At 37.0% G+C, this 26,081-nt stretch overlaps 1 protein-coding gene across 1 annotated transcript in view; it reads left to right on the top strand.

The window, feature by feature from the left end:
- ERC1 (ELKS/RAB6-interacting/CAST family member 1) overlaps positions 1–26,081 on the top strand; it is a 294,179-nt gene that overhangs the window by 143,972 nt on the left and 124,126 nt on the right. The window contains exon 13 of the mRNA XM_010566193.1: positions 12,816–12,951. Coding sequence (XP_010564495.1) covers positions 12,816–12,951 — 136 coding nt within the window. The remainder of the gene's footprint in view (positions 1–12,815; positions 12,952–26,081) is intronic.

Genomic DNA, 26,081 nt, shown 5'->3' with positions numbered 1-26,081 from the left:
CTTTCCTAACTGGCCTGTACATCATCTCTGCAAAAGATTTCTCATCTTTTGGATGAAAAATATGCTAGATAAGCGTAGATATTTATTACAGTCACACAGTTTATAGATTCAATGCACACTGCTATTGCTATCACTCAATTAATTTGAAATCAGTCTTAATCACATTACTGTAAAATGAAAATAAAATCGCTTATCCATAAAATCCCAAGTAGGCTATTACAGATATTGCAAGATAAAAACATGCCTAACATTCTCACGCTAAGATTAAATTGGTAAACTCTTTTTTTTTTTCCCCCATTTTCCTTTCTGTTCTATGGCTGTCTTCCATTTCATTGTCCTGACAGGGTGGTGTAGTCAAGTATTCACTCCCGCATAACATGTTCTTCATTTGCAAACAATAGAAGGCCCCTTTCATGCTGGAGTATGTCAGCTTTTCTAGCCAGTCATCTTCTTGAAGTACCCCAGGTAATTCAGATAGATTTAATCATGCTCTCAGAAACTTCATTTCTGTCTTGTCCAGCAGATAGGCCATTCTTCTTAATTAAAAGAAATGGTTTTTCACTTCCTTGGAGAATAAAATATTTCCAGTTGTCACTTTCTGCTCATGACTGACTAAGCTCTAAGGGGAAAAGTGCCACCTATCCCTTTAGTGACTCAGCATACTCAGTTCAAAGTAAAGTGGTTTTACATGGAAAGTTATTATGTATCTGTTTACAATATTGAACAGATTTGATAGAAATTGGGACCAAGCATGAGGGTAGTTTTGGAGTGACAGTGAGGTTGGAGTGATACAGTTCCAGCATTCTTTCAAGCGTTCTCGAATGAACTTGATCATTACAAGTAACCTATCTTCTTTTTTAAAAAACAAGAGTGAGAAAGAAATAGAAATTTGAGTTGCAAAATGCTCTCTATAGATAGACCAGAAGAGCCTCATTTGATCCTAGAAATTACAACTGCCAACAACTGGCAGTTGCCAGGCTGGTGTGCTCAGTGCCAGCCTTGACAAAAGATCGCAGAAGGTGCCAATCCAACAGAAAATTGAGGCTGCTTTCCTACTAGTTCCTACTCCCCTGTGTTGCTCCTCCTAGCATGTAAACTTGTGACTTCTCAAAGCCATGGATTTACTGTAGCTTACCAGATGGTAGCTCTGAAAAGTCTATGTTGTCTTCCTTAGCTTTCAGCATCAGTCCAACTTTTAGCTTTATCAGTCCCACTGGCACTAATAGCACTGACCGGATTGTTTCCGTTCTGAATGCCAGCAAAACTCAGGTTGTCTGCAAACTTCCCCTTGCATTTTTAATGTCTTGAGTTGATCATGCCATGCTTGATGGAAGTCCCACATGCTGGAAACTAAAAGAGAGGTGACATAATGCAACTTTACCCTGCAAGTATGTGCAAGGGTAAAAAATCTTACCTGTGCAGGCTTCAGTGGGGATGTGGTATCTTTGAAAATACATTCTTTCGGGGTCACCTCCTGTCATACATTTTCTCTTTTACCAATATTGTGTTCAGTGTTGTTTGTTTCTTTCTCTAGGCCTGCCTTGCTCTGCAATAACCTGCATTATATGCTCACTTAGTTCCTTTAGTCTGCAATATTTAAAAAAAAAAAAAAAGTATGTTCTGTTTAATTTTTGAATTTTTAGCTAGTAGGATTCTTGGTTTTGCTGGATACGCCTGAATTCCTCACATAATCATACCAAATAAATAACAGCATTAATGTTGCTAACTTGAAACCAACTACTAGATGGATATACACATTCACTTCACTTTTCAGTGTGTAATTTTTCACTTTACGTAGATAATACCAGCAGAATATGTTAGGAGTATGTCACAGCTTAGAACTAGATCTTTTGTTGTTGTTGTTACTAACTCCTTCTTGCAATATATATAGCGGATATAAGAGCAAACACTTTTTCAGTTGACATGTCAACATATTTTAAAGGGTTGATATGTCATTAATCAACATAAGGTGTCTTTTCTTTTGGCATTGCTTGCTAAATAGAGATAATTTAATTAACAAACCTTGTGATCACTGAGGGTATCAGTAAGAGTATATTTCAGATGTCTGAAACGTAGGGCATCTTGTCATCAGATTTTTTTTTTTTCTGTACTTGTTCAGAATATATTAAAAAATAATGTATTTCTTCAAAACACTAATGGGCATACTTACAAGTTCTGTTGCAGATCCACTTACTGTGAAATGGTAGAAAACCCTCCTCAAATGCGTAAGCCAGTAACCTTGTCCATGCACATTACCAAGGCTATTACAGAAACCTCCGATGAAGAGATACTCATAAATGTTGCTTGCAACACTCACTGAGTTCTCCAGAAAGCCAGTGGCATTTGCTCAACTTGCAAAGTATTCCTATCTGTATTTTGGAATCCTACAGCTGACAGACTGAGAAGACAATATTACAGCTGTACCAGAGAAGGAGGAACTAAGCCATCTGCACTATTTAGATAGGCTGGTCAGCCCTGTATGTGGTATATTTATTACAAATAATGCTGCTGTCCCCCATTTTCCGGGCAGCCAAAAGTCTGTAACAAATCATCTCAGTAGGCACTCTTCTTATTAACCTGATGTGAGCTGTCAAAGCCAGTGCTACAGAATGTATTTCATAAGAGGAGATACCTCTTAATAAATCTGTTTGCTAAGCACCCAAAAGAAATATGCCAAACATGCCATTCTGAGAGACATTGTGGTTTGCATTCATTACCAGAAATTGGTCTCACCCAGTGGATACCAAAATAGAACTGTATACTTCTCATCTCAGAGTCTCGTGATAATGAAGACGCTGTAGCAAGGTACAGTTTGATAAGCGTGATAGCATTGCTTTTCAATCAACCCCATCCTTTTGCATACTTTTCCTGGTATAGTCTCTGGGAATGGCCAACTTCGGATCAGATTTGGTACAGCTTCTTTATAGCTAACAGGGTAAACACTTTTCCATTCACGTCTATAGAGAGAATCTGTTTGAAAGATTCTTCTTGAAAACAGTTTTGTTTTTAAGGAGATAAGCTGAGTAATATAAGATTTTTATTTGGACGCTTCAGTGACATAAAATCATCAGGCTTTTAGCCCTGAAATGGACCGGTTTACGTTTTTTTCAGAACGGTCCTGCTAGCATCACTGTCCTCACATCCTTTTCTTAGAGCAAGACTCTGAATGTTCTCATGGATGTTTTTCTTTTATATCAGAAATTTTCTTCCACTGAGTTGGTACATTCACTGTGCTTCCTTTTGTGTCCTTAGCAACTGATCAGTTTAATATCTTTTGCTGAAGACTGGATTTTCAGTAGTTGTCAGCTTGAAAGTGTAAGACGTACCTTGATTCTTTAATATACACTATTTCAAAATGACAGGATAATATTCAACTGTTATCCCAAATTTCTACAAATTTTTAGAAGAGGACTTTTCTCTCTTGATAGTTTGGTATATGCTGCAAGCCAAACATAAGCTACTCCAGCATAGTTCTTAAATGCTTTGCTTTTAACATTTTCTTCTCCTTACATTATATTTAATTTTTGGTTTTGTTTCAGTGGCTGGTTTTTACATTCGATTTTTCTTTTAATTATTGATTGTATCAGGCATTATTCTGAGAGGAATGAAAAGATGGCATACCCGTATGAAAGAAAACAACTGCTGTATTGTGATTTGTTTTCTTTTCTGGCTAGTGGGACTGCAGTTAAGAGACATGTGTGATCTTAGATCACAAAAATACCCTCTCGAAACCTCAATAAAATGCCATTCATAAGGAAGATTTTATTGCTGTTTAGAAAATACTTTTTTCAGCCAAATGGTGAAGGTCTCCTGAGCAGAGAGTTACTGGCTGCGTGTGATCTGTTCACAGGGCGGTTGGCTTGTGCACTGGAGTTAAAGGTAAAAAGAACAGCACCTTTGGGACTTCCTCCCACACTGTTAGGGCCAAATTCAACTAACCCAGCGTGTTGCAGGGAGAAGGAACCCACATTGAGGCCTAATCAGCCATTTTATAAATGTCATTTTTGGCTTTGCATCTGTTTGCTCAATTAACAAAAGCAGAAGAAAAAATACAACAGAACAAACTTCAGAACTACTGAATGCTTTTATTAAGGTCCTTAAAGCATTAGTATTTTTCTTAACAAAGGAACACCCATATCATTATCTTGCAGATTTATTTCAGAGTTCACCTTGAGTTTGTATTTTTAATGCTCTTAGCTTCAATAAAAACTAAAGGTTGCAATGTTTTAAGGTTAAAGGTTTCTTTTCTAGTTCAACTGTTGTCAGCTTTCAAAAATAATTATAGAACTTGACATATAATTAACTTGATATTTAATCTCTGAAGCCTGATTTTGAATTTGACACGAGTTATGAAATTATGGTAATGTATTCATTACTTTCATCACAAAACTTGCTTCCTAGGAAATGGATGCTGAGAATGTAAATAGTTGGGAAGCTGCACATTAGTTTTATGAGGGTTTTTTTGGCTGCACATGAGTGGGGCAAATAGGTGTAGTGGATTATATCTACAAAAGTAGAATTCTAGATTAGTGAAAACGTGAGGTGCTGTAGATGTATACCTGAAGTTTTTAGAGTGTCTTGGTTTTAGTATGTTGTATCTGGCCATGTCTGAAAGCAAACCTTTGGTTTGCTTAATTTGATATGGACTTGCACTAAAACTAAGACACTTCTGTTAATTTCTGCTGTTAATCCCTCAATTTTAGCCAGTTGGTTAAGGTACCTTTTTCTTTTATTCCTTTTTTTTTGTGAATACCGAGACAACAGCATTTGACTTCACCATTGTTTGTGTGTAATTGGGCTACTGCCTCAAGACTGGAGAGTAGCCTAATTTATCCTAGTTTTGTTCAATCAAGGGATTGAAGGAAAAGGTAAGTATTTTCCCTGAACTAAGTTAGTTTGGTATTGCTTAGTGCATGCATTTGAGACATGTGCTTCTCATCTTTAGTTAGGTTTCTCTTTCTGTTAAAGTATTTATTATGTACCTTTCTATAAATTCACTGACTGTTGATGCTGCATCATTTCACTCTATCATGAGGAAAATTGTTTCCATAAATGTGTGTTCCCTGCTGATGGCTGAGAAATAATATTTCACAGGGGAAGCACCTGTAGCATTCAGGTTTAGTGAGTGTGGTTTTGATTATATTTCTTGGTCTTCTGCTAGACAGAATCAGAGAGATTAATGTGAGAAGAGGAAAACTTCAAAAAATTGTATTAACCTATAATTACGTATTGTATGGCCAAATGTGGGAGGTTGTGTTTGACAGTTGACGCATTTCACATCAGACAAGCTTGGACTCGAGTCTGAAGGCCTTTAGTTACTCCTAAAGAATTAATGTTTAAAGGTAGTGTGTTAGTGCAGTTATCTGTAGTGCAGGCTGATGATAGCTGTTTCTGGTTAGGACTTGCTAATATCCTCTCATGAAACATGCCATGTAGCATTAATGACTTGTGCCACCTCACTACTTGAAATACGTTATCTATAAACTTCATGTATTGCTAACAGATCAGGAGATGGGGTTTCTTTCTGAGGTGTTTCTAAATGATAGGAGGGTTTGGGTTACGTATTTATCATGTTGAGTTTCTAGATTCATATGCCCTGTGCTCCCCTTTCTCATATCTTCCCATCATCTGTTTCTGGAAGAAAATCTTAATGTTGTTTTAGCTAGAGTGAGAAATGTGCTGGCTAATACGCTGACTGCATCAGGAAGTGTGCATTGATATCATGCAGATAATCCTTAATGCTGAGGAAAGACAATGACCAGTCTGGAGTTGAGATCTGCTTCTAGTCTTTGACATCCAGAGCTCTTGATTCAGACACTGTTAGGCTCCGGTTCATAAAATCCAGGGCAAGCTGGTTTCCCATAGCCTTTCTAGTCTTAGTCCCTTGCCCCCCTCCAGTGCTGATCTGAACACACACTTTGTTTTCAAAAATCAAATTTTCCTAGCTTCAGGAAATGAAGTCCACCCTGCCCATCTCTTAAAGCCACTGTGGGACTTCTTAACTCACATACAGCAGACCAGTTAAATTTTCAGGGTCTGTTAATATTTTCATTGGCATATGTTACCTTGTCATATAAATGGCACAGAACAGCGAGGAACAGTGTAACAAAGCGATGAGAGATTGTGGGAGGAGAGGCTCACAAGCAGAAGAGGTAACAGTGCTAGAATTTGCCAGCTGTGCATCTGAACAATAGCAACTCATTGAAAGTATGTTGATTGGTCTTTTAGTTTGGTTGCAGTGTGCAACAGAGGCGGTGATATTAAACGAAGCTGTTTGAAAAGCGTAATGAAATTATTGTTTCTTTTACTTTGTAATATAATGCACCATTTTTTGACCTTAGTATAATGTTGAAGAATAGTGACAAGCTACTTAAGAAGCTGAGATTGCTATGGACAGCCCAACAAAGCAAAGGAAGAGGCCCAGATAATGCTTACTGTTCAAAAAAAAAAAAATCCTGCCATACTATATTCCATGTAGATCTTCAGCAGTGCGTAACTCCCCTGATCCTAATTTTTCAATGCATAAGATAGGGAACTTTGTTCAACTTTTGGCAACTTTCCTTTGACTGTCAATCAGACACCCAGCTGTGGTGATGGGACTATGTGATGTGGTCAGTCCTGTTTCCTTCATCACTTATTTAGCTTCCTTTCATCACTTTCTTTCTTGAGGTTAAGCAATTAGGCTTTCCAAATGCTGCCATTATTCTCTGCGGTTTGGTGATCAACCACTGGTAAGGTGAAGTGAGTTTTAAGCAACTAAAAGCTAAAGCAAAACCTTTCAGAACAGGGGTTTTTCTTATTTTCAAAACAAAGTAGCATTTTGGGGAAGAGTTTCTTCTTGGCTTCCTTCTGTTACACTTCTCAGAATGTAAATGTTTTTCTTTGTGTACCAAAACTACAAAAAACCAAAACAAAACAAAACCCAACAACTATGTCACTATGTTTATGATCTTTTAAATTCATAAGTTAAGGTTAAGGATATGGCCAGCTAAAATATTTGGTGGGGCAGACCTTAAAAACAAAGAAGTGATGAAGGAAATGGTGGGTGTAATGTAGTAAGTTGGACACTTTCCTGTGAGTTTTAAATCAGTCCAACTCGGATCACTAGCATCCCATTATGTTGATGTTGTTGATTTTTTTCAGTAAAAATTTCCTTTTTTTCTCAACCACCTAATCATTGAACAAGACTGCTAATAAAGGTCTGGACAACTTAGCTGATTGTTTCCTGCCTTCCTGTTTTGCGCTCTGACCTAAATTGCTGTAGTATTATAGTCTTTCAGATGGCTTCTCCGTTTCATTCCACAAGTGAATAAATATAGTACTCTGTGTCTCTTAGGACTACGAAGTGCTTTGAGGTCTTATGCAATGATATCAACTTCCTCAAGGAGGGCAGCAGAGGAGGAGGTGCTGATCTCTGGTGACTGGGGATAGGACATAAGGAAATGGAGCGAAGCTGCGTCAAGGGAGGTTCAGGCTGGACGTTAGGAAAAGGTTCTTCGCTGAGAAGGGTGGTTGGTCACTGGAACAGGCTCCCCAGAGAAGTGGTCATGGCACCAAGCCTGCCAGAGTTCAAGGAGCATCTGGACAATGCTGTTAGTCGTATGGTTTAGTTTTAGGTAGTTCTGCGAAGAGCAGGGAGTTGGACTTGAAGATCCTGATGGGTCCCTTCCAATTTGAGATATTCTATGATTCTGTATTATACATTATAGAATTGAATATTTCATAATAGAAGGTACATTGGCAATTTTAAACTAAATAATATATTACTTCATTGTATACAGTTTTCTTTGCAGGTTTCTTTGATAATGTTGACTATTGCATCAGTTGAACTTATGTTGAGCAGCAAAGTGTGCTTTAAAGCAAATTAAGTTCATCTGTCCATCAGGATTAGTAGCTGCAGCAACAGTGGACTGTCCTGTGGGTGGTGGTAATGCTACGTCAATGAAGGCTTGAACTAAACAATCTTTCTGACATGGCTGACTGACACATAGAAATATTTTCTGAGTACCTAAGTCAGATGAATAAAACAGGCTGTTTCTATAGCTGTACCCAAGGTCTGTATATTTTTCTCGTAGTGTGTGTATTCATGAGGTGAAGTATAGTACGTGTGCATGCATTTTATATTGAAGGTAAGCTTCTGTGGTGGTTTAAAAGCATTGTACATGTATACTTATACTTGGACTATTATAAAAACACTGTTGTGTGTTAGGCACGTAACTGTGAAGGAAAAATATATTAAAAGGTAATTATACAATTTAAATTAACTTATGCATATTTTCAGTTAACATTTTATCACCTTTTATTTTACAAGAAGAACATCTGAAATTATGCCAAAAAAGATAACCAGATGGGGATAATAGCTTACGTTACATTAACATGCAGCATGAAAATCCATATGACGAAAGAATTAACAGCTATATATGCTGATGTGCATTACAGTAAAAGATAATGAGGTTAGTATTAAAATGCAAAAAATATTCACATTAGTACAAAAAATTATATATTTCATAAAAGCCTTAATAAAGAATAGGACCTATAAAGCAATTAATCTTATTAGGGAGGAAAACTCTTCCAAAGGACTCACAGGTAACAAAGTGACTTTCCACTTTTCAGGAATGCTTGATGGTCCACTGGTTTTCTATTGCTTATATTCATCTTCCTGTTTTAAAATTATTTTAAAATGTGAAATCTTGTAATTTGAAAGTCTTTATTGCTTATTGTGATTATTTTAATTTCTTCCCCATGAGGTTCAGCTATACCTCACCACTGGAATTCAAGAATTTCATAGAGAAGTTGAAAGGTGTGGGGTTTTTAAGTGATGCAGCTTTGTTTCATTAAAAAAAGGATAAAGTCATAGAAATGAATAGTTATTTTCAGTGTCCAGATTGAGAAATCTTATGGGTTTTTTCAGCAGGCATGTGGCTTAAATTGGGCACCCAAAATCAAAGGATGTGAAATGATTAATTCTGAAAATCTTGGCCCGTCTTTAGTTGAAGGACTTTGGGGTTTATTTTTTAAAATTGAAAGCCTGATTTTGATTCTACTTCCTTTTTGCTGATATATTCTATTGTAACAGCACTTGGCATGACATATTGTGAAATGGAGAAAAATTCTAAGCAATGGAAAAGATTTTTCACTTTTGAGTACTAAATTTTTTAGAAGCCATACCTCAAAAATAGTAATTATCTGAAAATTGCTATTAAAAAAACACAAAAGAAATTGTTATTTCCAAAATGAGTGGGATTCTTCACTGTAATTCAACATATTAAACATTTTCATTAGAATTTTCTTCTTTTATATGTGACTAGAACATTTCTTTTTTTATTCGATTTGAGAGTGACTTTTAAGAATAAACATCTGCTGAGATGAGGTAAATTTACTTTTGTTAGTTTGTTATTGTTTCTGTTGGTTCCAGTGATATCCTTCTTTAAAGCATTATCTCATTGAATGTGAACTGGCTCTCCAATTTTTGTTAGAATCACCAGCATTTCTTCTCTCTCTAGTCCCATTTTAAAAAGATGTTTCAGTAGGAATATGTACTTACAGTAATATTTAATGCTCTGTATCTCTCAAATTCATGTGCTTTTTATTTTATGATGAGAATTCCACATGCACATTGCAAATTGCTGTTTACTCAGTTGCTGTACATGCTAACACTCATGCTTTCTAGAAAACACTCACAAATCTCTTAGCTGTTGCCATCATTGTAATTCATTCATTTTCTTTTTGCTATCTTTAATCTTGTGCAGTTTTTTCAGTTTTAATAAATACACTCTTACAGATGAAGGATTTCTTTAAAACTTTACTGTCGCTTTGAAGGGTTATGTGCTATATATATGTGTAATTGCATTCAAAAAGAGTTAAAGAACATTAAGTTTACAAAATGAAGCTCTCAAACTGAGGGAATTCCAGAGCTCTGTTTCCTTCTGCAGTCCTAATGAGCTTCCTTGTGCACATATATTAGGACAAATCTTTATTTTCCTCTTGACTGTCTTCTCATAGAATGTACCACCAGTTGCAGTGTGCTCGCTTAAGACGCATACTTTCTGTATTTTATTTTATTGTTCCAGTTCAGTATGTGGTCCAATTCTGCACATTGTTCAGTGGTGGTGTGAAGATGAAATTGTTCTATAACAATCATCAGTAGTGTTTCAGTGTTCAAAATAGCAACAGAACTGTCCTATTGAGCAGTGAATTAGGTGATTCCTATTAATCAAGCTTCTGAGGTCTGTTGATATTAAAAATGTGTGTGTGTGTGTGTGTATTTAAATATTTTTTAGATATTGTTTTTGTATACAAAAGCACAATTCTGACTTTGGCTTTGAAGACAAAGTTATCTGACAGAGAAGAAAGAGGATTCTTTACAGAATCACAGTATGGATTCTTTACAGTTTCACAGAACTTTCACAGTACAAATGTTCAAGGGCTCTGGGCTTGTATATTCTAAACCTGTTACACAATCATCTGTGTGAAGTATTGTAAAAATGAGAATTATCATTTGGTACCATGGGCATTGAGATAAGATGAGATGTGTTTTCATGCATCAAATGACTACAAGCCTTTTAGATTTATAGATTTCAAGTTTCATGTGACCTTCTCAGTTTATATAGTTAAACAGTTGAGGAAATTTTAGGTAATGCTATAGATGCCTGTATCATTTGAAAGGTTTATTGCCCAACTTTTGTTGCTTTTTGACATCAAAGGTATAGAGTGATAGTTGTATCCTGCACATGAATTCACGTTTCCAAATAGTATGACAGTTACGAGGATTGATCAGAGTATTACAAGCACAGGTAATTTCATTCCATCTTTTGAACTGCTTTAGGAAAGCTTCAGTTTGTCTCAAAATATCTACCTAATATATTAGGAAGACATTAATTTTTGTTCAGGCTTGAGAAGGTGGATGTCAATAGTATATATCCTCATAATCACTCCTTTCTTGGAAATACATACTTTGAAAACGTTTTGGACCACGTGGGAGATTATCTACTTCAGACATATTTTGAGGAGGGTTGTGGCTTTATTAATATTGTTGTCTCTTATCTAACAACTAGATTACAGTAACACAGACCAGTTCCCCAACAGGTGAATCTAGGTTTGCAAGTTTATAAAAAATAATTAATTCCCCTAATTTTAATTTAGAAGTTGAATGAGAATTCTCATGTGGAATTGAATGTGTTGGGCTGACATATTTTCATTTTCTGTGTTGACTTAGCTGTACTTTCTGTGTTTATTTTATTGGACAGATAGAACTGTGTATTGTACAAGCTGAGTTGGTGCCAACATAATATTTCCAATAAGTCGTTTAATCACTGAACAAGTCTGCTTTCAAACTGGGCAATGCGCCCATTGCCAGTATGCAGTGTGCTGGGTTAGAATAACGTAACAATTATACTGGTTGTGTTTAAAAAGCATCCTGACTCAAATCAGCTGTAACTGTTGAACAAGGTAGTTAAGTATGCCAATAATTTTTTAACATCATCAGAAAAGGACTTTCCTTTTTTGCTTTGGTCTCTGGAGGCCATCAGCACTTTTTCACACTAGTAGAAGTTTGTTTAGCACCAAGGAAAATTTGCTGTCTTTGCAATTTTCCCAGATCCAGTTGGCTTATATTGCAAAAAGCAGAGCTCAGTGTTGAACCTATGTTTTTTTGGAAGAACTCAAAGCACTGACTAGCTATATGCCACATAATTTGAACATATATATCACAAAGAGATATGTTCTTGATCATACTTTTGTTATGAGTTCTGAAGAAAATATTAAAGCAGGGTTGTTTGTGATCTGTTCTAAAAGTATTTCTGAAATACAGAAGAAACATTCTTCCCTCTCTGTGTGGATAACATACCAGATATGAAGCTAGTATATCATTCTGCTTTCTAAACAGTAAATTAAAGAGCCGTCTCTACTACTCGCATGATGTTTTGGGGAAATCTTGCAACCAAAGAATCTGTCTTTTATTCCAAAATCCAAACTCCAGATATAATTATGGAGAAAAGGGCTGAGGAAGCAAAGCTAGCCTGTTTTGTTTTGATTGGACTAAAAGTTTAGACTTAAGTTCTCTGTGGTCAGGAGGCTGAGATTAAAGGGTCTGTAATTAGATTCAATACTCCTTGTGTCTTAATGCCCAGAAAGGCCAAACTCTGTCTGCAGGCAATAGTAGTTGCCAGGATCGTCAAAAATAATTCATAGATGCAAGTGAAAAGGAAGTTATGCACACTTTCTGAAATAGTTTGTTCTTACTTGCTCTGTCTTGTTTCTGTAGAAAGAAAGGATAGGAAATCCCTAAAAATATCTACTAAACAAGTAGAACTTGAGGTTGAAAAGACATAGTTTTACTTCTGGAAACAGATTGCCTAGATCTTATAGGTAGTCCTCTATATTCAAGTCATGTTTCATTAGTTTTTCCTTTTGATCCTATTTTCCTTACATTAGATATAGTGGTACCCAAATCAAAACAGGCTATTAGATGTCTGTGTTTTTTATGTACATGTGTGTAGGAACAGAGAAGAGATTTCTGCCACATAGTCCCAGGAGGGCAAGTGCATCTTTGATTTATAGTTTATACTAAATAATAATTAAGGGGGGGCATCAGAAATTTCCACATTTAGGTTAATAGTAATGGCCAAAATGAAGTGTTCTTTTGGCTGAATTAACAGTTGAGGGTAACGCTTGAGAATTATTTTGGTGTCGGTGACCTTCTGCAAATGAAGTGGTGGTACTTGAGGGTTCCACTCTTCCTCAGTACAGCTGCCCAGCACTGGGGCTGATGGGAAGTGTGCTCTGGACTGTGCTCTGAGTGCTCTTCTCTTTTACAGGCAAGTTAAAGATCAAAATAAGAAAGTAGCAAATCTGAAGCACAAAGAGCAAGTGGAGAAAAAGAAGAGTGCACAGATGCTGGAGGAGGCCAGGAGACGAGAGGATAATCTTAATGACAGCTCCCAACAGCTTCAGGTAACATGGGAATTGAATTAAAGCAATTTGGCCAATCAGCCATGCTTAGCTACCTCGCTCTTCGCTGTACCTCCTGATCCATTTTCATAGCTGTTACCTAAGAATTTTGTTACTGATTTTTTTAAAAGGACACATCTATCCCAGAGCACTTCAAAGAAAGCAGCCTCTCTCAGTTGCTTTCCTAGCTTACTCCATTTTCATAAAAGTGAAAAATAGTTTTAACTGTCAATTCAGCTATGAAGTGCATTATTGAAATAATTTTATCATTTCGGTATTGAGCTTGGTGTGGCATTTCTTTCTTCGCTGCTCTTCTAACAGCCTTTTTCTTTAGCTGTTCTGTGTATTTTTCTAGCTGGTTTTACCTTATACTGGTGCCTTTTCTTCAGTAAATGAAAGATAACCAAGTAAGTATTCTTATAGTAAATTGGAATTATTGTGGGGTAACTGGAGGACCACGTTTTCTGTGTTTACTCATCTTTGTTTGGCAGTGAAACCCTACTCTACCTTATGAATTCTTGGTATGCTTACTAGTCAGTTTGCTTTACTTCTGAAATGGTAACATGCTGCTGCCCCACAGAATTATCTGGTTACCTCAAATCTGCCTAGGCATATGAAAGTCACCGGGTATGAAAGCCAGTCAAATATTTCTCAGTGTGCTATATGTTGATATTAGCTGTAGATGGTTTATCAAATGGTAAGTTTTCAAGTGCTGTCATAAAAATGTTAAACTATTGCCATGAAATAAAGCAAAGATACCATGATGCTAAGTGAGGAGATAATAGCTATTTGCCTGTGTTTTCTTTAATTTCCAAAAATAACTTTCCTTTTGGTGAGTGAAAAAAACATGGAAACAGTAATCTACCCTTGAAGTCTTTTTGAATTATTTTTTAAATCTTTAGAGAGCAAGCCTTCTCCTAGGTGTTTTCCTTTGTTATCCTAGGTTAAATCCTGTTTCTTGTTACCAGCTACATATCTTAATACATCTACAATGAAGACACAGGATAAATTCTAATAGTTCACTAGCAAAGATAAATCCCCTCCTTAATTTAAACAGATACTTCTTTACTCTGTTTTGTTGAATTCCAAGGGGATGGTTTCAACTCTTTAAGAACTTTTGAAAGAACCACAGAAACATGTGTCCATGTGGAATGCTCTCAGATGCACCATTTTGTGGTTTTCCCCCTCAATTCTAGACCTATCTATGCAGGGCACTGAAATAGTTAAGTTCCAAGTGTATGAAAATGATTTCATAACTGCAGACTTTTATAAAAGGCGGGGATGTGGGATTTCTACATCTGCTAATGGGTTTTGTGGCTGTAATGCTATGGCAATCCACAAGGCTCTCGTTATGTGGCAGCTTAAGTTTAAATAACACAATCCTCCTTGTATTAGTGAAATGTCTTTAAAAATTCCTAAACCTAATGCAATATTTGGTTAGATTTCTAATCTGCATTTGAGTAAATCTATACTTTAAGTTTGAAAAGGTAAGTGGTACTTGACATTTGCCTTGCAGTTATGTTCATGGTGTATTTATCGAATGACACCAATCCACAAGACCATCATTTTGTTTTTATGTAGCACTTGCAGATTTTAAAAGGTATGGCTTTCTTTTCTGGCTTTTTGCCCCACAATTATTCTTTCTCTTCACATTTCTTTCTTTTACACAAACAGAAGGCATTGGAAAAAGCCTGAGATTTGTTTTCTCTCAACTATTATACTATCTCTCTTTTTTTTAAGAAACAGTAAGTTATGTAATGTGTTTGTACAACTACACATAGCAGTGGACAGCCAGTGATATTCTGTTTACTGATAACTTTAAGTCATGTTAAAACTATTTAACACCAATTTCTGATACTTCAAAGAGATTCTACAGCTTTGGTGGCAGCAGTGAGGCAGCTTTTGCTCAGAAATCATGTGGCAAAAAATGGTGTTGCTTTGTATCAGAGTTCTTTAAGAATGTATAGCTGTCCTTGCAATGTCCTATCCAATTCTTTACTTACAAAGTGTTTTAGCAGTAGAGGGGTCACAGATATAAAACTATGAATAGCATAGTTAACATAATTTTACTCTAAATATTCCCTCTTTTTTAATTTCAAAGTAACCAACTTACATCTAGGAGCAAGAAACAAATAAGCAATTGTCTCTTTTGAGGAAGCCAAGTTGTTTGATATTTTTCTGTTTTTCTCCAGTGTTACTCTGTTGTAGGTTGGTGGTCTAATAGGGAAGCTAAAATAGGGAACAAAAATGTCAAAGTGTATAATTTTATTATCTTTACCTTTTTACATTCAGGTTTTCCAGTTAGAGATGTCTATACAGTAGTATATACTTTTTTTCACTTTGCTTATGTTGTGTTTTATTCTGCACTGGTGTCTGTTGCTTTCTATACAATTATATGCAAGTATTTCTGAGATTAAAAATAGACATTATTAAATGCATGTAAGAATTTAAGGTTAAAGTGGGATATGATACTCAACATTGAAATGTGTAAGTTGTCATAGTATTAATATTACTTGATTTTCCATAGTGCCTTTCCTGCTTTTGTGAACCTAATTGTCCTGTTTGGGTGGGCTCGATTTTAGAGAGTCTTTTCCCATATTCAACACAAGGCTGAAGGGAATGCTTTCATTCACAGATGAAAAAGGTCTGTATGCTCTAATGAAAATATCAGGCTAAGGTAAAATATGGAGTGTTTAATGACAAGTGACAGGTTCAATAAAAACTCTTTCCTTTAGAAGAGCCCTCTGCTTATAGCCTCTCTCTCTCAAGGACTGCAACGTTTTGGTTTCCTGGAAGTAAAATTTACCTCGGACCACATTTCAATTTGTTAGTTATGGAGACCTGTCTTCTCCATAGGCTCTAAAGGGCACAGCCTTCTAATCGATTAAAAAAAAAATTAAACCTGAGAGGAACATAGATTTTTTTGACTTTTTTTTTTTTTAATGCAACCATTGTTGGCTTTGGGGTCAGGACACACAAGCACCAATTTTAGATAATTTTGGTCTTGGCGGTTTTGGCTGGAATTAATAATAAGACATTATGAAATGCTTAAAAATACATGATCTGCGTGTTCTTTGGTTGACCGTCTGCAATCCAGTCAAATAAACACGCTCCCAAGCACATACTCCACTCCTCCTTTCTCTGTCCCTAACAGGCATGTGGTTTCTTTCTTCCTGAGGCCAGTAACAAAATGTTCGTTTATTCAGAGAGCTCTGATGATGGAAATTTGGTATTTTGGGGAGTGGGGGAAGAATGAAAACCATAATGTCTCAATTCTAGTGAGATGGATAAATGGCTTTCCAAATTTGTCTTTTCCTCCTGGGTTCCCTTAAACCACAACTCTCCAGAGATCTGAGAGGTTAACGAGTGTCTGGTCTATAAGCAAGATAAAAAAACAAGCTGTCAGGCCAGAGTAGAAAATTTTTGCTTCAAGTAACTAAAGCTTGGCTATTGTGAAAAGGAATTGATATGCTGTCTTGTCCTAGAAAGGTAACATTTACTGAAATTTCATGATATTTGAATGGCTACTTGGAACTGACATCTGGAAGGTAGTATGCATATTTTGTTGTTCTATCACTCGAGCATCTGCCAGATTTTTAGGAGGAATTTTCAGACCATCTTGTGGCATGAAGTCATGTACTATTGGATCTGTATTGCAGCAGCTGTCCATCAATCTCTAATTGCTGCAGACAAACTATATGTCCGGAAGCTGTGTAAAATATATTTGAATGCTTTAATGAACAACTGTAAAACCAAGTAAATTTATTAATTTTGCTCTCCTTTTTCCACACCCAAGTTTAGATAATTTAATGTATAATTCCTAATCCATGAATTATATGTGCAAGTATATGTAATTTGTTCCTTGTGATTATATAATTCTGTTATCATATTGAGCATTAAATAGGAAAAATATCCTTCTCATGGAAAGAACTGAATTTTCAGTCTAAACAAATGTGCAATTTTTTGTTCAATAATGCTTTTATTTGGATCCAGACAAAGCTTGATGAAATGGATAGATAGCCAAATACCTTCTCATCAAATGAACCTTCTAAATCGTTAAATGTCAACCTTGGTGCCCCAAGCCTGTCAGTGTTTAAGAATTCTTTGGACAGTGCCCTTAACAACATGCTTTAACTTTCTGTCAGCCCTGAATTGGTGAGGCAGTTGGACTAGATGATCATTGGGGGTCCCTTCCAACTGAAACAGTCTATTCTCATTAACTATTTGTTATGAGGCATCATAACATGTACACCCAGTCAATATTAAGATTCAAAAATCTGAAAACCCAAGTGAAGCTCAGGACATCTGGTCTTAAATTACTGAAGAATTTCCTCTTGACATGCTATGATTGGTTCTTGAGAGTAGGGTGGCTGAAGTTTTTTCATCTGATCTGTTGATGGTAATACCATGCCATGATAAAAATAATGGTTTGTCATCTTTCTGCTGTTAGTAAAGAGAGATCGTGCTTCCCTAATTAATCTATGAACTTGCTTTTGGACAGTGTGTACAAAGCTTTTGAAGAAATGGTTAGATTTAAAGAAAAGCTTTCCAAACTTAAAAGTTCAAGATTTCCTTCATAACTTTCTAGGCATCATCAGCTTTGAAGCAAATTGGTTATGCTAGTTAAATGGTATTACATGTTTTCCTGGGATAAGTGAATTTCAAGTGCTGAGTTCCTGGCTAATTCCTCTTCCATATAGACTACTACCATATCAGATTCCAGCTTGCCTGCCAGCTGAGTGGAGTGTACTTTCTTTATCCCTTGGATAGCACAGCTCAACATGGTAAAGCCCATGAAACTGTCAGCTACTTCATTTCAGCCTGGTAGAAATCTGTTCTTCAATGCCATCTTGCATCTGCAGGGCTTATTCCAGAGAACGGTCTGACATACCAGACTTGTATTTTCTCATTGAGCTCAGATCCATCTTTGGGAATTATTCAGATCAAAATGTTCTTTTTCTCTCCCTTCCTCTCCCAGTACTTTTTAGACAGTAATTACATTAGGGAGAAGTTTTGGCCTCCCTGTCCCTGGATAATCCTCTGTGCTGCCCAGCCTTGTAGGTGTTAGTGTTCCTTGGGCCATTAACACCTACACAGATGGCTACAATTTCACTAAATGGTATATTCAGTTCTAGGTCATCCTCCTGTCCTTTAGGACAGAACTCATGGCCTAAAGCACTGAAAGGATATGAATTCACTTTGCAATTCAGTTTTTAAGAAATTTGTTAGCATTTTTTTGAAGGGATAAGGGTTTTTTGTCAGTCACCATAAAGGATGAAAATTAACATTGTTACATGTTCTTGATAATTAAGCTAGATGTGATTCTGAATTCAGAGATGATGTGCATCAGTTTTGTACTGTCTGTCTCTCAGTATTCCATAGGACTTTTGCTAATGAAAATGCAGCAGGTATGAACAAATACAGGCTCTAAACAGTCATATCTCCTAAAAAACCTAAATGGAATAAATGTATGCAAATTATTCCTCCTATTTTATTTGGGCTAAACACAATGGTAGCCAGTAGGTACTTTTGGGATCAACTGACCCTCCAACCCTTTCTCTGAGAGATTCTGTGACAGCTGGCTATGCATTAGAAAACAGGATATACATACATAGTAGAAACTTTAACAGCTTTTACAATATGTTACAAAAAATATGGTGTTCCACAAATGTTGTATTCTATACTTACATGGAGGGTTGTGATTTTCAGCACAGTGTGTGCAGTTACTGTAGACACAAGCAAATATTTAACCCTGGCAGATGCTTTGAGAAAAATTAGCCCTTGTTCTTATCATGTCATAACTCTCCCTGTAAAGAGAGCTTTTCCTGACTTTCCTGGATGTCTGGGAGAATGTCCTGGTTTCAGCTGGAATAAAGTTAATTTTCTTCTTAGTAGCTGGTATAGTGCTGTGTTTTGGATTCAGGATGAGGATAATGTCGGTAACATACTGATGTTTTAGTTGTTGCTGAGCAGGGCTTACACTAAGTCAAGGACTTCTCAGCTTCTCATATTGCCCAGCCAGCAGAGGCTGGGAGTGCACAAGGAACTGGGAGGGGACACAGCCAGGACAGCTGACCCAAACGAGCCAAAAGGGTATTCCATATCATATTACATCATGCCCAGTATATAAACTGGGGGGGGAGTTGGCTGGGGGGGCACTGTGGCTCGGGGATTGGCGGGCATCGGTCAGTGGGTGGTGAGCAATTGTATTATGCAGCACTTGTTTTGCATATTCTATTATTATTATTTTTATTTATTTGGTTGGTTTTTGTTTTCCCTTCCTTTTCTGTCCTATAAAACTGTCTTTATCTTAACCTACAAGTTTTACTTCCTCCCCCCCCCCCCATTCTCCCCCTCATCCACTGGGGAGGAGTGAGCAAGTGGCTGCATGCTACTTAATTGCCAGCTAGGATTAAACCACTACAGAGAAGTTCCAAAAATGATGACCTTTTAGCTAGGCTTTTTCTGACTTATAGTGAGGGGAAGTTTCTCTGGGGGTGGGGTGTAATTTGAATTTTAGCCTTTTTGGGGGGAATTAAAAATTCATAATTAAGCATTCCTGGATAAATCTACTTTTATAACATAGACTATGGATGATGAATAGACAGCCTCACTTCATATTTTGTTATATCTGTGCCAGTATAGTAGTTATGGACAATACTCAGGTATTCTTTATTCATAATGCTTTCTAATGGAAAAAAGACTTAGGCATTTTCGCGGTCTTAATACCTTAATTTTTATCATCTAACATCACAGAAACAGTACTGGAAAGAAATGGTAGTTCATTAGACAGTGGAGGAATACTGCACAGTACCAAAAATCAGTGCATAATATGAAATAGCAATATCATGAAATCATGTTTTCATGTAAAAATTACACTGTTGGATTTCCATTTCAGCAAGACAGTAGTGCACATAAAAATGAGCTTCTAGCTAAAAAGGAAGGTTTCTTCCCTTTTCTGTATTGAAGTCATAAAGTACAACTTTATTGTGAGGAAGGGTGTAAAGACTTGCTAACAGATAGCCAGAAAGTAAACATGACAAGGTAGGAAAAATAACGTGACAAACAAGAAGGAATGAAGTCAAGCCCTGCAGCATCTGCTCAGATGAGGTCCTGTTCTTAGGAATATTAGTCCTTTTCATCTCTTATCGTTTCACATATGGATCTGATGGACTTTGCAAGACAGTAATTCCCGATTTACTTAGAGGAAGCTGATCAAGACAAGCTTTCGTACACATTAAGCGTTAAGAGTATTTACCTGGGTCTCTTTCTAATACCAGTTTTCCCGATTTTCCATACAGAAATCTGATACCTGTTTCTCCAAACAGCTGCATACAGACAGAGTATATAGTAGTATGGGTGACCATTAAAAAAGTGTAAATTTACCTCTCCCATTTCTTAATTTTCTTGAATTTGTGAGATTTTGGTGTTGTAACTTTCTTACAATGTGAGCTGGGAGCCGTGAGCAAAATGTGAGGACAGCCCTATCTCCCATTTTAGTAAAGCCATTTTTTCTGATGAAAGTTTACAAGGTCTGACTAACTTCATTGTTGCTCATGTGTGCAGTGTTGCATGTTGAAGCAACAACAAAAATAATGGATTTTTGAACATGAAAAGGATTTGTCTCAGTTTTCTCTGTTGCTCGATGTTCGGTTGTGTTACTGAAGAAGGAAGATGCAGGTTTTTCCTCCATCTAAAATATCATGTACATTTCTGATTATCAGAATAAATGTATGACCTTGTTCTTAGATTTGATATGGCAGTTCTTATAGAGACAGAATCTGTCATTCTACATAATCGATGTTTATGACATTTAATACATTGTTGAGGAATTACCTTCTCCTGTGTCTGACCAGAAGAGAGCACTCCTTACAGAATACTTGTTACCATAACATGTACAGAAACTAAGCTTGAAGAGACTTGACATTTGGAATGGATAAGCATATCCCTGGATAGACACTTAGCCATCTGCTCTATTTGTTCTCACTTTACGGTGTAGTTTACCATACGCTTACTATGTTCAGGTTAGATGTATTCACTGCCTTCACATCTTTATTAAAGGTGAACCATTTGACTCTGTCTTCTTATAGAATGTAAAAATGCTCACAGTTTTGAACAGACAGCTGGAAAAATTTCGTGAAAGTCGCTATTTACAACTAGCATTAGGCAGTCTCCCAATTATCCCAGTATTTCCTTAACTGCAAATTGAGATTTGTAGTGAGAGAAAGCCATTATATGGCTTGAGAGTTTTTAATAGAGGAAAAAGGACTCCCTACATCCTAACATTTCTCTGTGATCCATCAGGAATATTATTCTCCAGACACACTTTCACCCAGTCTTTTCTGCAGAAACATTAGGTGTCAGTGGAAGATGAAACCTGCTATTTGTACTCTCTTGCCTGTTTGGCAAAGAGCAGGGTTGGTACCCTTTATGATATGCCAGAAACTAAGTACAGTGAAGCTGAATGTGTGCCAACAACCTTAACCACTAGATGTTTTTTGCATGTATTTTTTTTTTCCAAGATTAGTATCTGAGTTCAAACTCCTTTCCTAAAAACTGTCAGAGAGATTAATGTAACTGTTGACAACATGGTGTGGTTCCTGTGAGAAGGTCTCTCCTGAGAGTAGAAAGCATTGAGGGCCAGATTTAAGCAAAACAATAGGACTACATTCAAGGGGAAGAACAGCTCTCTTTTCATTTTGGTGTATTATTTCATGAGCCTGAGAAATGGCAATAAATTTGCATTTTTTCCCTCTTCTGATTTTCTTTCTCTCTCTCTCTTTCAGAAGCTTTTTTTTTTACTTGCTGTGTTGAAAATGGTTTCTAACACATCTCTCCCCAAGAATAAAAATGCCCAATTGCTGTGGCTCATTTCATAGTCTCATTGTTTAATAAAATTGCTATTTTGTCTTATTCTTCTTCTGCTCAATAGAAAAGGAAAGGGGATGGGGTGATGACGGGGACCTAAAGACAGACAGAATTCAGAATTTTATGTAAAAAAAAACCCAAAACCAACATGTTCTATACGTGTGGCAACAAATGCTTCGGTACTTCCTCTAAAACATTTCCTCTGATTCATTTGAAGTAGCAATAAACCTAATTCACCTCATTCTAATTCAGTAGTATTCCTTAATCTTGCTTACTAAGCTGCCCAAATTGCTGTCACCCTTAAACTACTTCCCCCCCCCCTCCGCCCCCGAAACAAGCCTATTCTTTCTGTCTTTAATTAGCACTTTTCCTATTACATTTTTCTCTTTGGCTGAAATTTACACACTCTTAAAATATATCAGAACAACTACTCTTACTGTGATGTGCAAGTATTAGCTGGGATTGAGGCTTAGGCTGCAAATCATGTATTCATAACTGACAGAAGGTTGTAAAATACTAAAAGTCAGTACCAGTGCTTTCAGCTGTTTATTTTTGTTTGAGGTACACTCAGATCTGAATGCAGGGCTAAAATTCATCAACAGGTTCAGTTTAGGACATTGTGTTGGTTTTGTTGCTGGTGTTTGAATTCTACCTAAGTCTTGATATCTTTGAAGTCAGATGGTTTTCCAAAGCAGGGCATGAAAAGCAAGGGCATAAAAGCTAAAGGAATTTAGTGTCTCAACAACAGTTATCTATGCCTTCCTAGGGCACAGCTATCTTCTCCATGCCAGTCACCACCCATGTACTTTTCTCTTCCTCCTTTTGAAGAACCATTGAGTATTCTTAAACTGTAAATATTTTTTGCATTATAAATGCATATGTCTATGTCCCGGTGCTATGGAACAATTATTGTTTTATGCTGAGGTAATGTATCTGGTTAAAAATGGCAAATTTAATATTTTCTGTAAATGAGACTAAATTTCTCTAAATTTCTGAATTACATTTATGACTTATTCAGGATATTTAAATGAAAGATAACATATCTAGCTCCACAAGTATCTCATAACTCTAACTTTTGGATAAAATAGCAGATGAAATTCAGTATGAGTACGTATTAATGTATGTCAGGAGAAACAATCTTAAATGTATGTACACAATGATGGGTTCTGTTCTACCTATATTAGCATGACAACAATCTTGGAATTACAGTGAACATTTGCATGAATATATTATTGGTTAGCAGAACTATTAAAAAAAACAATGCTGAGAAATATTAAATGACAAAACAGAAAATACTGCTATGCCACTGTATATATCAGCAGTGCATTCACTTCTTAAATAATGTGCAATGATGTGGGCCATCCACAACAGAAAGGATATGGCAAAAGTAGAAAAGGTAAAGTGAAGGAAAAAGATAGTAAACATAAGGATGGGCTTCTGTTCAAACAGATATTAAATAAATTTAAACACTTGAACATGGAAAAGAAGTGAGTGAAGACAAGGGCCGGGGAGTACTTTTTCCAGCTTTGCAGGCTGAGAACAATAGATGATCATTTTGGAATATTTAGGGCTAAAGAAAAACAATAACTATTTTCTTCTTTCCTCTGAACTAGTTCAGGCTTTTATAGAAACAATTGGAATTTCATACAAAGTGAGAATCTCTCAGAACGTGAAAAGTTTCTACTTTCTCATCCTTTTTGGTTTTTATGCCAGTGAATTTAAGTGGTAATTTTTATGAATGTTGTGATGCTATGTTGCGAGTTTAAATGCTGCTATCAGTAAAACACTGAAAATAAACCAACAAGAAGCTTTTCTTTTCAAATACTTCATTTCAGTATTTTTAAACTCATTATTTTCTGATTATGTTATTATCTAAATGTCCAATTTTTACTTTTTCAGTATTCTGTTCTTATCAATTGTATCTAATAGGTTTCGTTTTCCATATGAATTGACTGCTGCTGCACATCTAAGTCATTCCGTTCTTCCTGATTCTTTCTTGCTGAAATTTTTTTAAGTTTCTGTTACTGTATCCAAGTGATAAATATGTTTATTTCCTGTCTTCAAATGTACCCTTAGCCTTAGATACAGTGGTAAAGCTGACCTATGCATTTACTGGTAAGGGTATTGAGAGCAGAAACCAGTTTTTAATACTTTAAGCAAAACATTTCCCTAAATTAGTATGTGTATATTTGGCTAGTAGCTGAATCCAGGTTGTACTAAGACAGATCTTTTCCTTGAAATTAACTTCACTTGATGCATCTGGCTTCCAGAGGGATTGTGGGTGGGTTGGGGTGTTCCCAGGTGGTGTGAGAAACAGTGATAATTTAATTCTGATGTGAAATTGTTTTGTTGATCTCTAGTTTGAAGTTGGGGAGATAGGAGAACATCTGCATGTAGTGAAAGTAATGACGCTGGGGATTTTTTACATGAAATAAAATGAATAGTGGTTAGCAATAGCATCTCGCTAGTCTGTTAGTCCTATCCTGGAACTGATGGCTGCTTTAAAGGAAGCAGTTCCTAGCACAAATACATTAGCTACTCTACTATGATGAAAATCAAGAAAGAGGCATCAGAGGCTGAAATGAATGTATGAGACCAGAGGTGATTGCAGGAATTCCCTTTGAAATTGAGAGGGTGGGAGAAATTCAATGGCATCAACTGCTGAGTAAATATTTCCTCAGTGGTCGTCTATCACTAGTGATTTTTGCCATATGTTCAGCAATGAAAAAGAGGAAAGACAAGAGAAGTGAACTTTATAGCTGGCTGTCCATGTGTGCCACTTCTGCTGCTCTTTTTTGCTGAATGATTGAAAATGAGCAAAGAAAGGTAGGTGTTACAACTACTGTGATGTATTAGTGCAATGATGATGACAGGACTGACATTGGCAAGGAGAGTTCAGAGGAATAGGTCTGTATCAAGGGAATAACGTATGGGTTCAAGCTTCATATTAATAGTGCAGTTAGTTAAAACTGCCACTGTTTCTTGCTGTAATCCCATATCAATTTAGGAGTCTTGAATCATAGTATTGATTTATGTGTGAAGAAGAAATCTTTTTACATTTCCCCAGTTAGCCTCTCAAAAAACAAACACCAGCACCCACTCCCCCCACCCCCAAAAAAACCCAAAAACACACAAACCCCCATACAATTACAGATACCTCTTGCTTTTGCTCACTTCAGAACATTTTCACAGCTGTATTGTCAGCCTTGGGTCTGATTCCAGTAGTCGGTGCAGTTGACCCACTGTGGTTAGATGGAAGCATAGTCCCTGTAAGTTTTAAAAAATACAGATGTGGTAATCTGCAACAGCTGAAGCAAAATGTTAAAGCTGTTGGCACCCTGTGTGAGCTGCTAAATGGTAAACCTGGTTGTTACTATTGGCAAGGTATTTAGTCTGTCTAGGTTGTTGCTAATGAAGTGCCTATACAAAACGAACATACCTAACTGATTGCTGTGTTGGGAGTGCCAAGCTTAATGTAACAGGAAAGATGCGTCAAAAACATGGCAGCTATCAGGAAGAGACGTTGCCAGTTTCTTATAGGAATAATCAGTTCTGCCTTTCCCTTTTAGGCCTGTGTAACGGTGTCTATAACTGTCGGTTTCTTGTCCTTCCTCTCTATTCTTCTTGTGATGGGTTGACCCTGGCTGGACGCCAGGTGCCCACCAAAGCCGTTCTATCACTCCCCCATCCTCAGCTGGACAGGGGAGAGAAAAATATAACAAAAAGCTTGCGGGTCAAGATAAGGACAGGAGAGATCATTCACTAATTACCGTCACGGGCAAAACAGACTCAGCTTAGGGAAAATTAGCTCAATTTATTACAAATCAACCAGAGTAAGGTAAATGAGAAATAAAACGAAATCTCAGAACACCTTCCCTCCACCCCTCCCTTCTTCCCAGGCACAACTTCACTCCCGGATTTCTCCACCAAGCCCCCCCCAGCATCACAAGGGGGACAGGGATGGGGTTTACGGTCATCACATGTTATTTTCTGCCGCTTCACCTCCTCAGGGCAAGGGCTCATCACACTCTTCCCCTGCTCCAGCGCGGGGTCCCACCCACGGGAGACAGTCCTCCATGAACTTTCTCCAACGTGGGCCATTCCCACGGGCTGCAGTTCTTCACGAACTGCTCCAGCGTGGGTCCTTTCCACAGTGTGCAGTCCCTCAGGAGCACACTGCTCCAGCGTGGGTCCCCCACGGGGTCACAAGTCCTGCCAGAAAACCTGCTCTGTGGGCTCCTCTCTCCACAGATCCGCAGGTCCTG

This window comes from Haliaeetus leucocephalus, unplaced genomic scaffold (genome assembly GCF_000737465.1).
Source record: "Haliaeetus leucocephalus isolate CR32 unplaced genomic scaffold, Haliaeetus_leucocephalus-4.0 Scaffold206, whole genome shotgun sequence".
In the NCBI taxonomy this organism is placed as follows: Eukaryota; Metazoa; Chordata; class Aves; order Accipitriformes; family Accipitridae; genus Haliaeetus; species Haliaeetus leucocephalus.
Note: the sequence above shows the minus strand (reverse complement) of the source record. Positions and strands in the feature narration are given on the sequence as shown.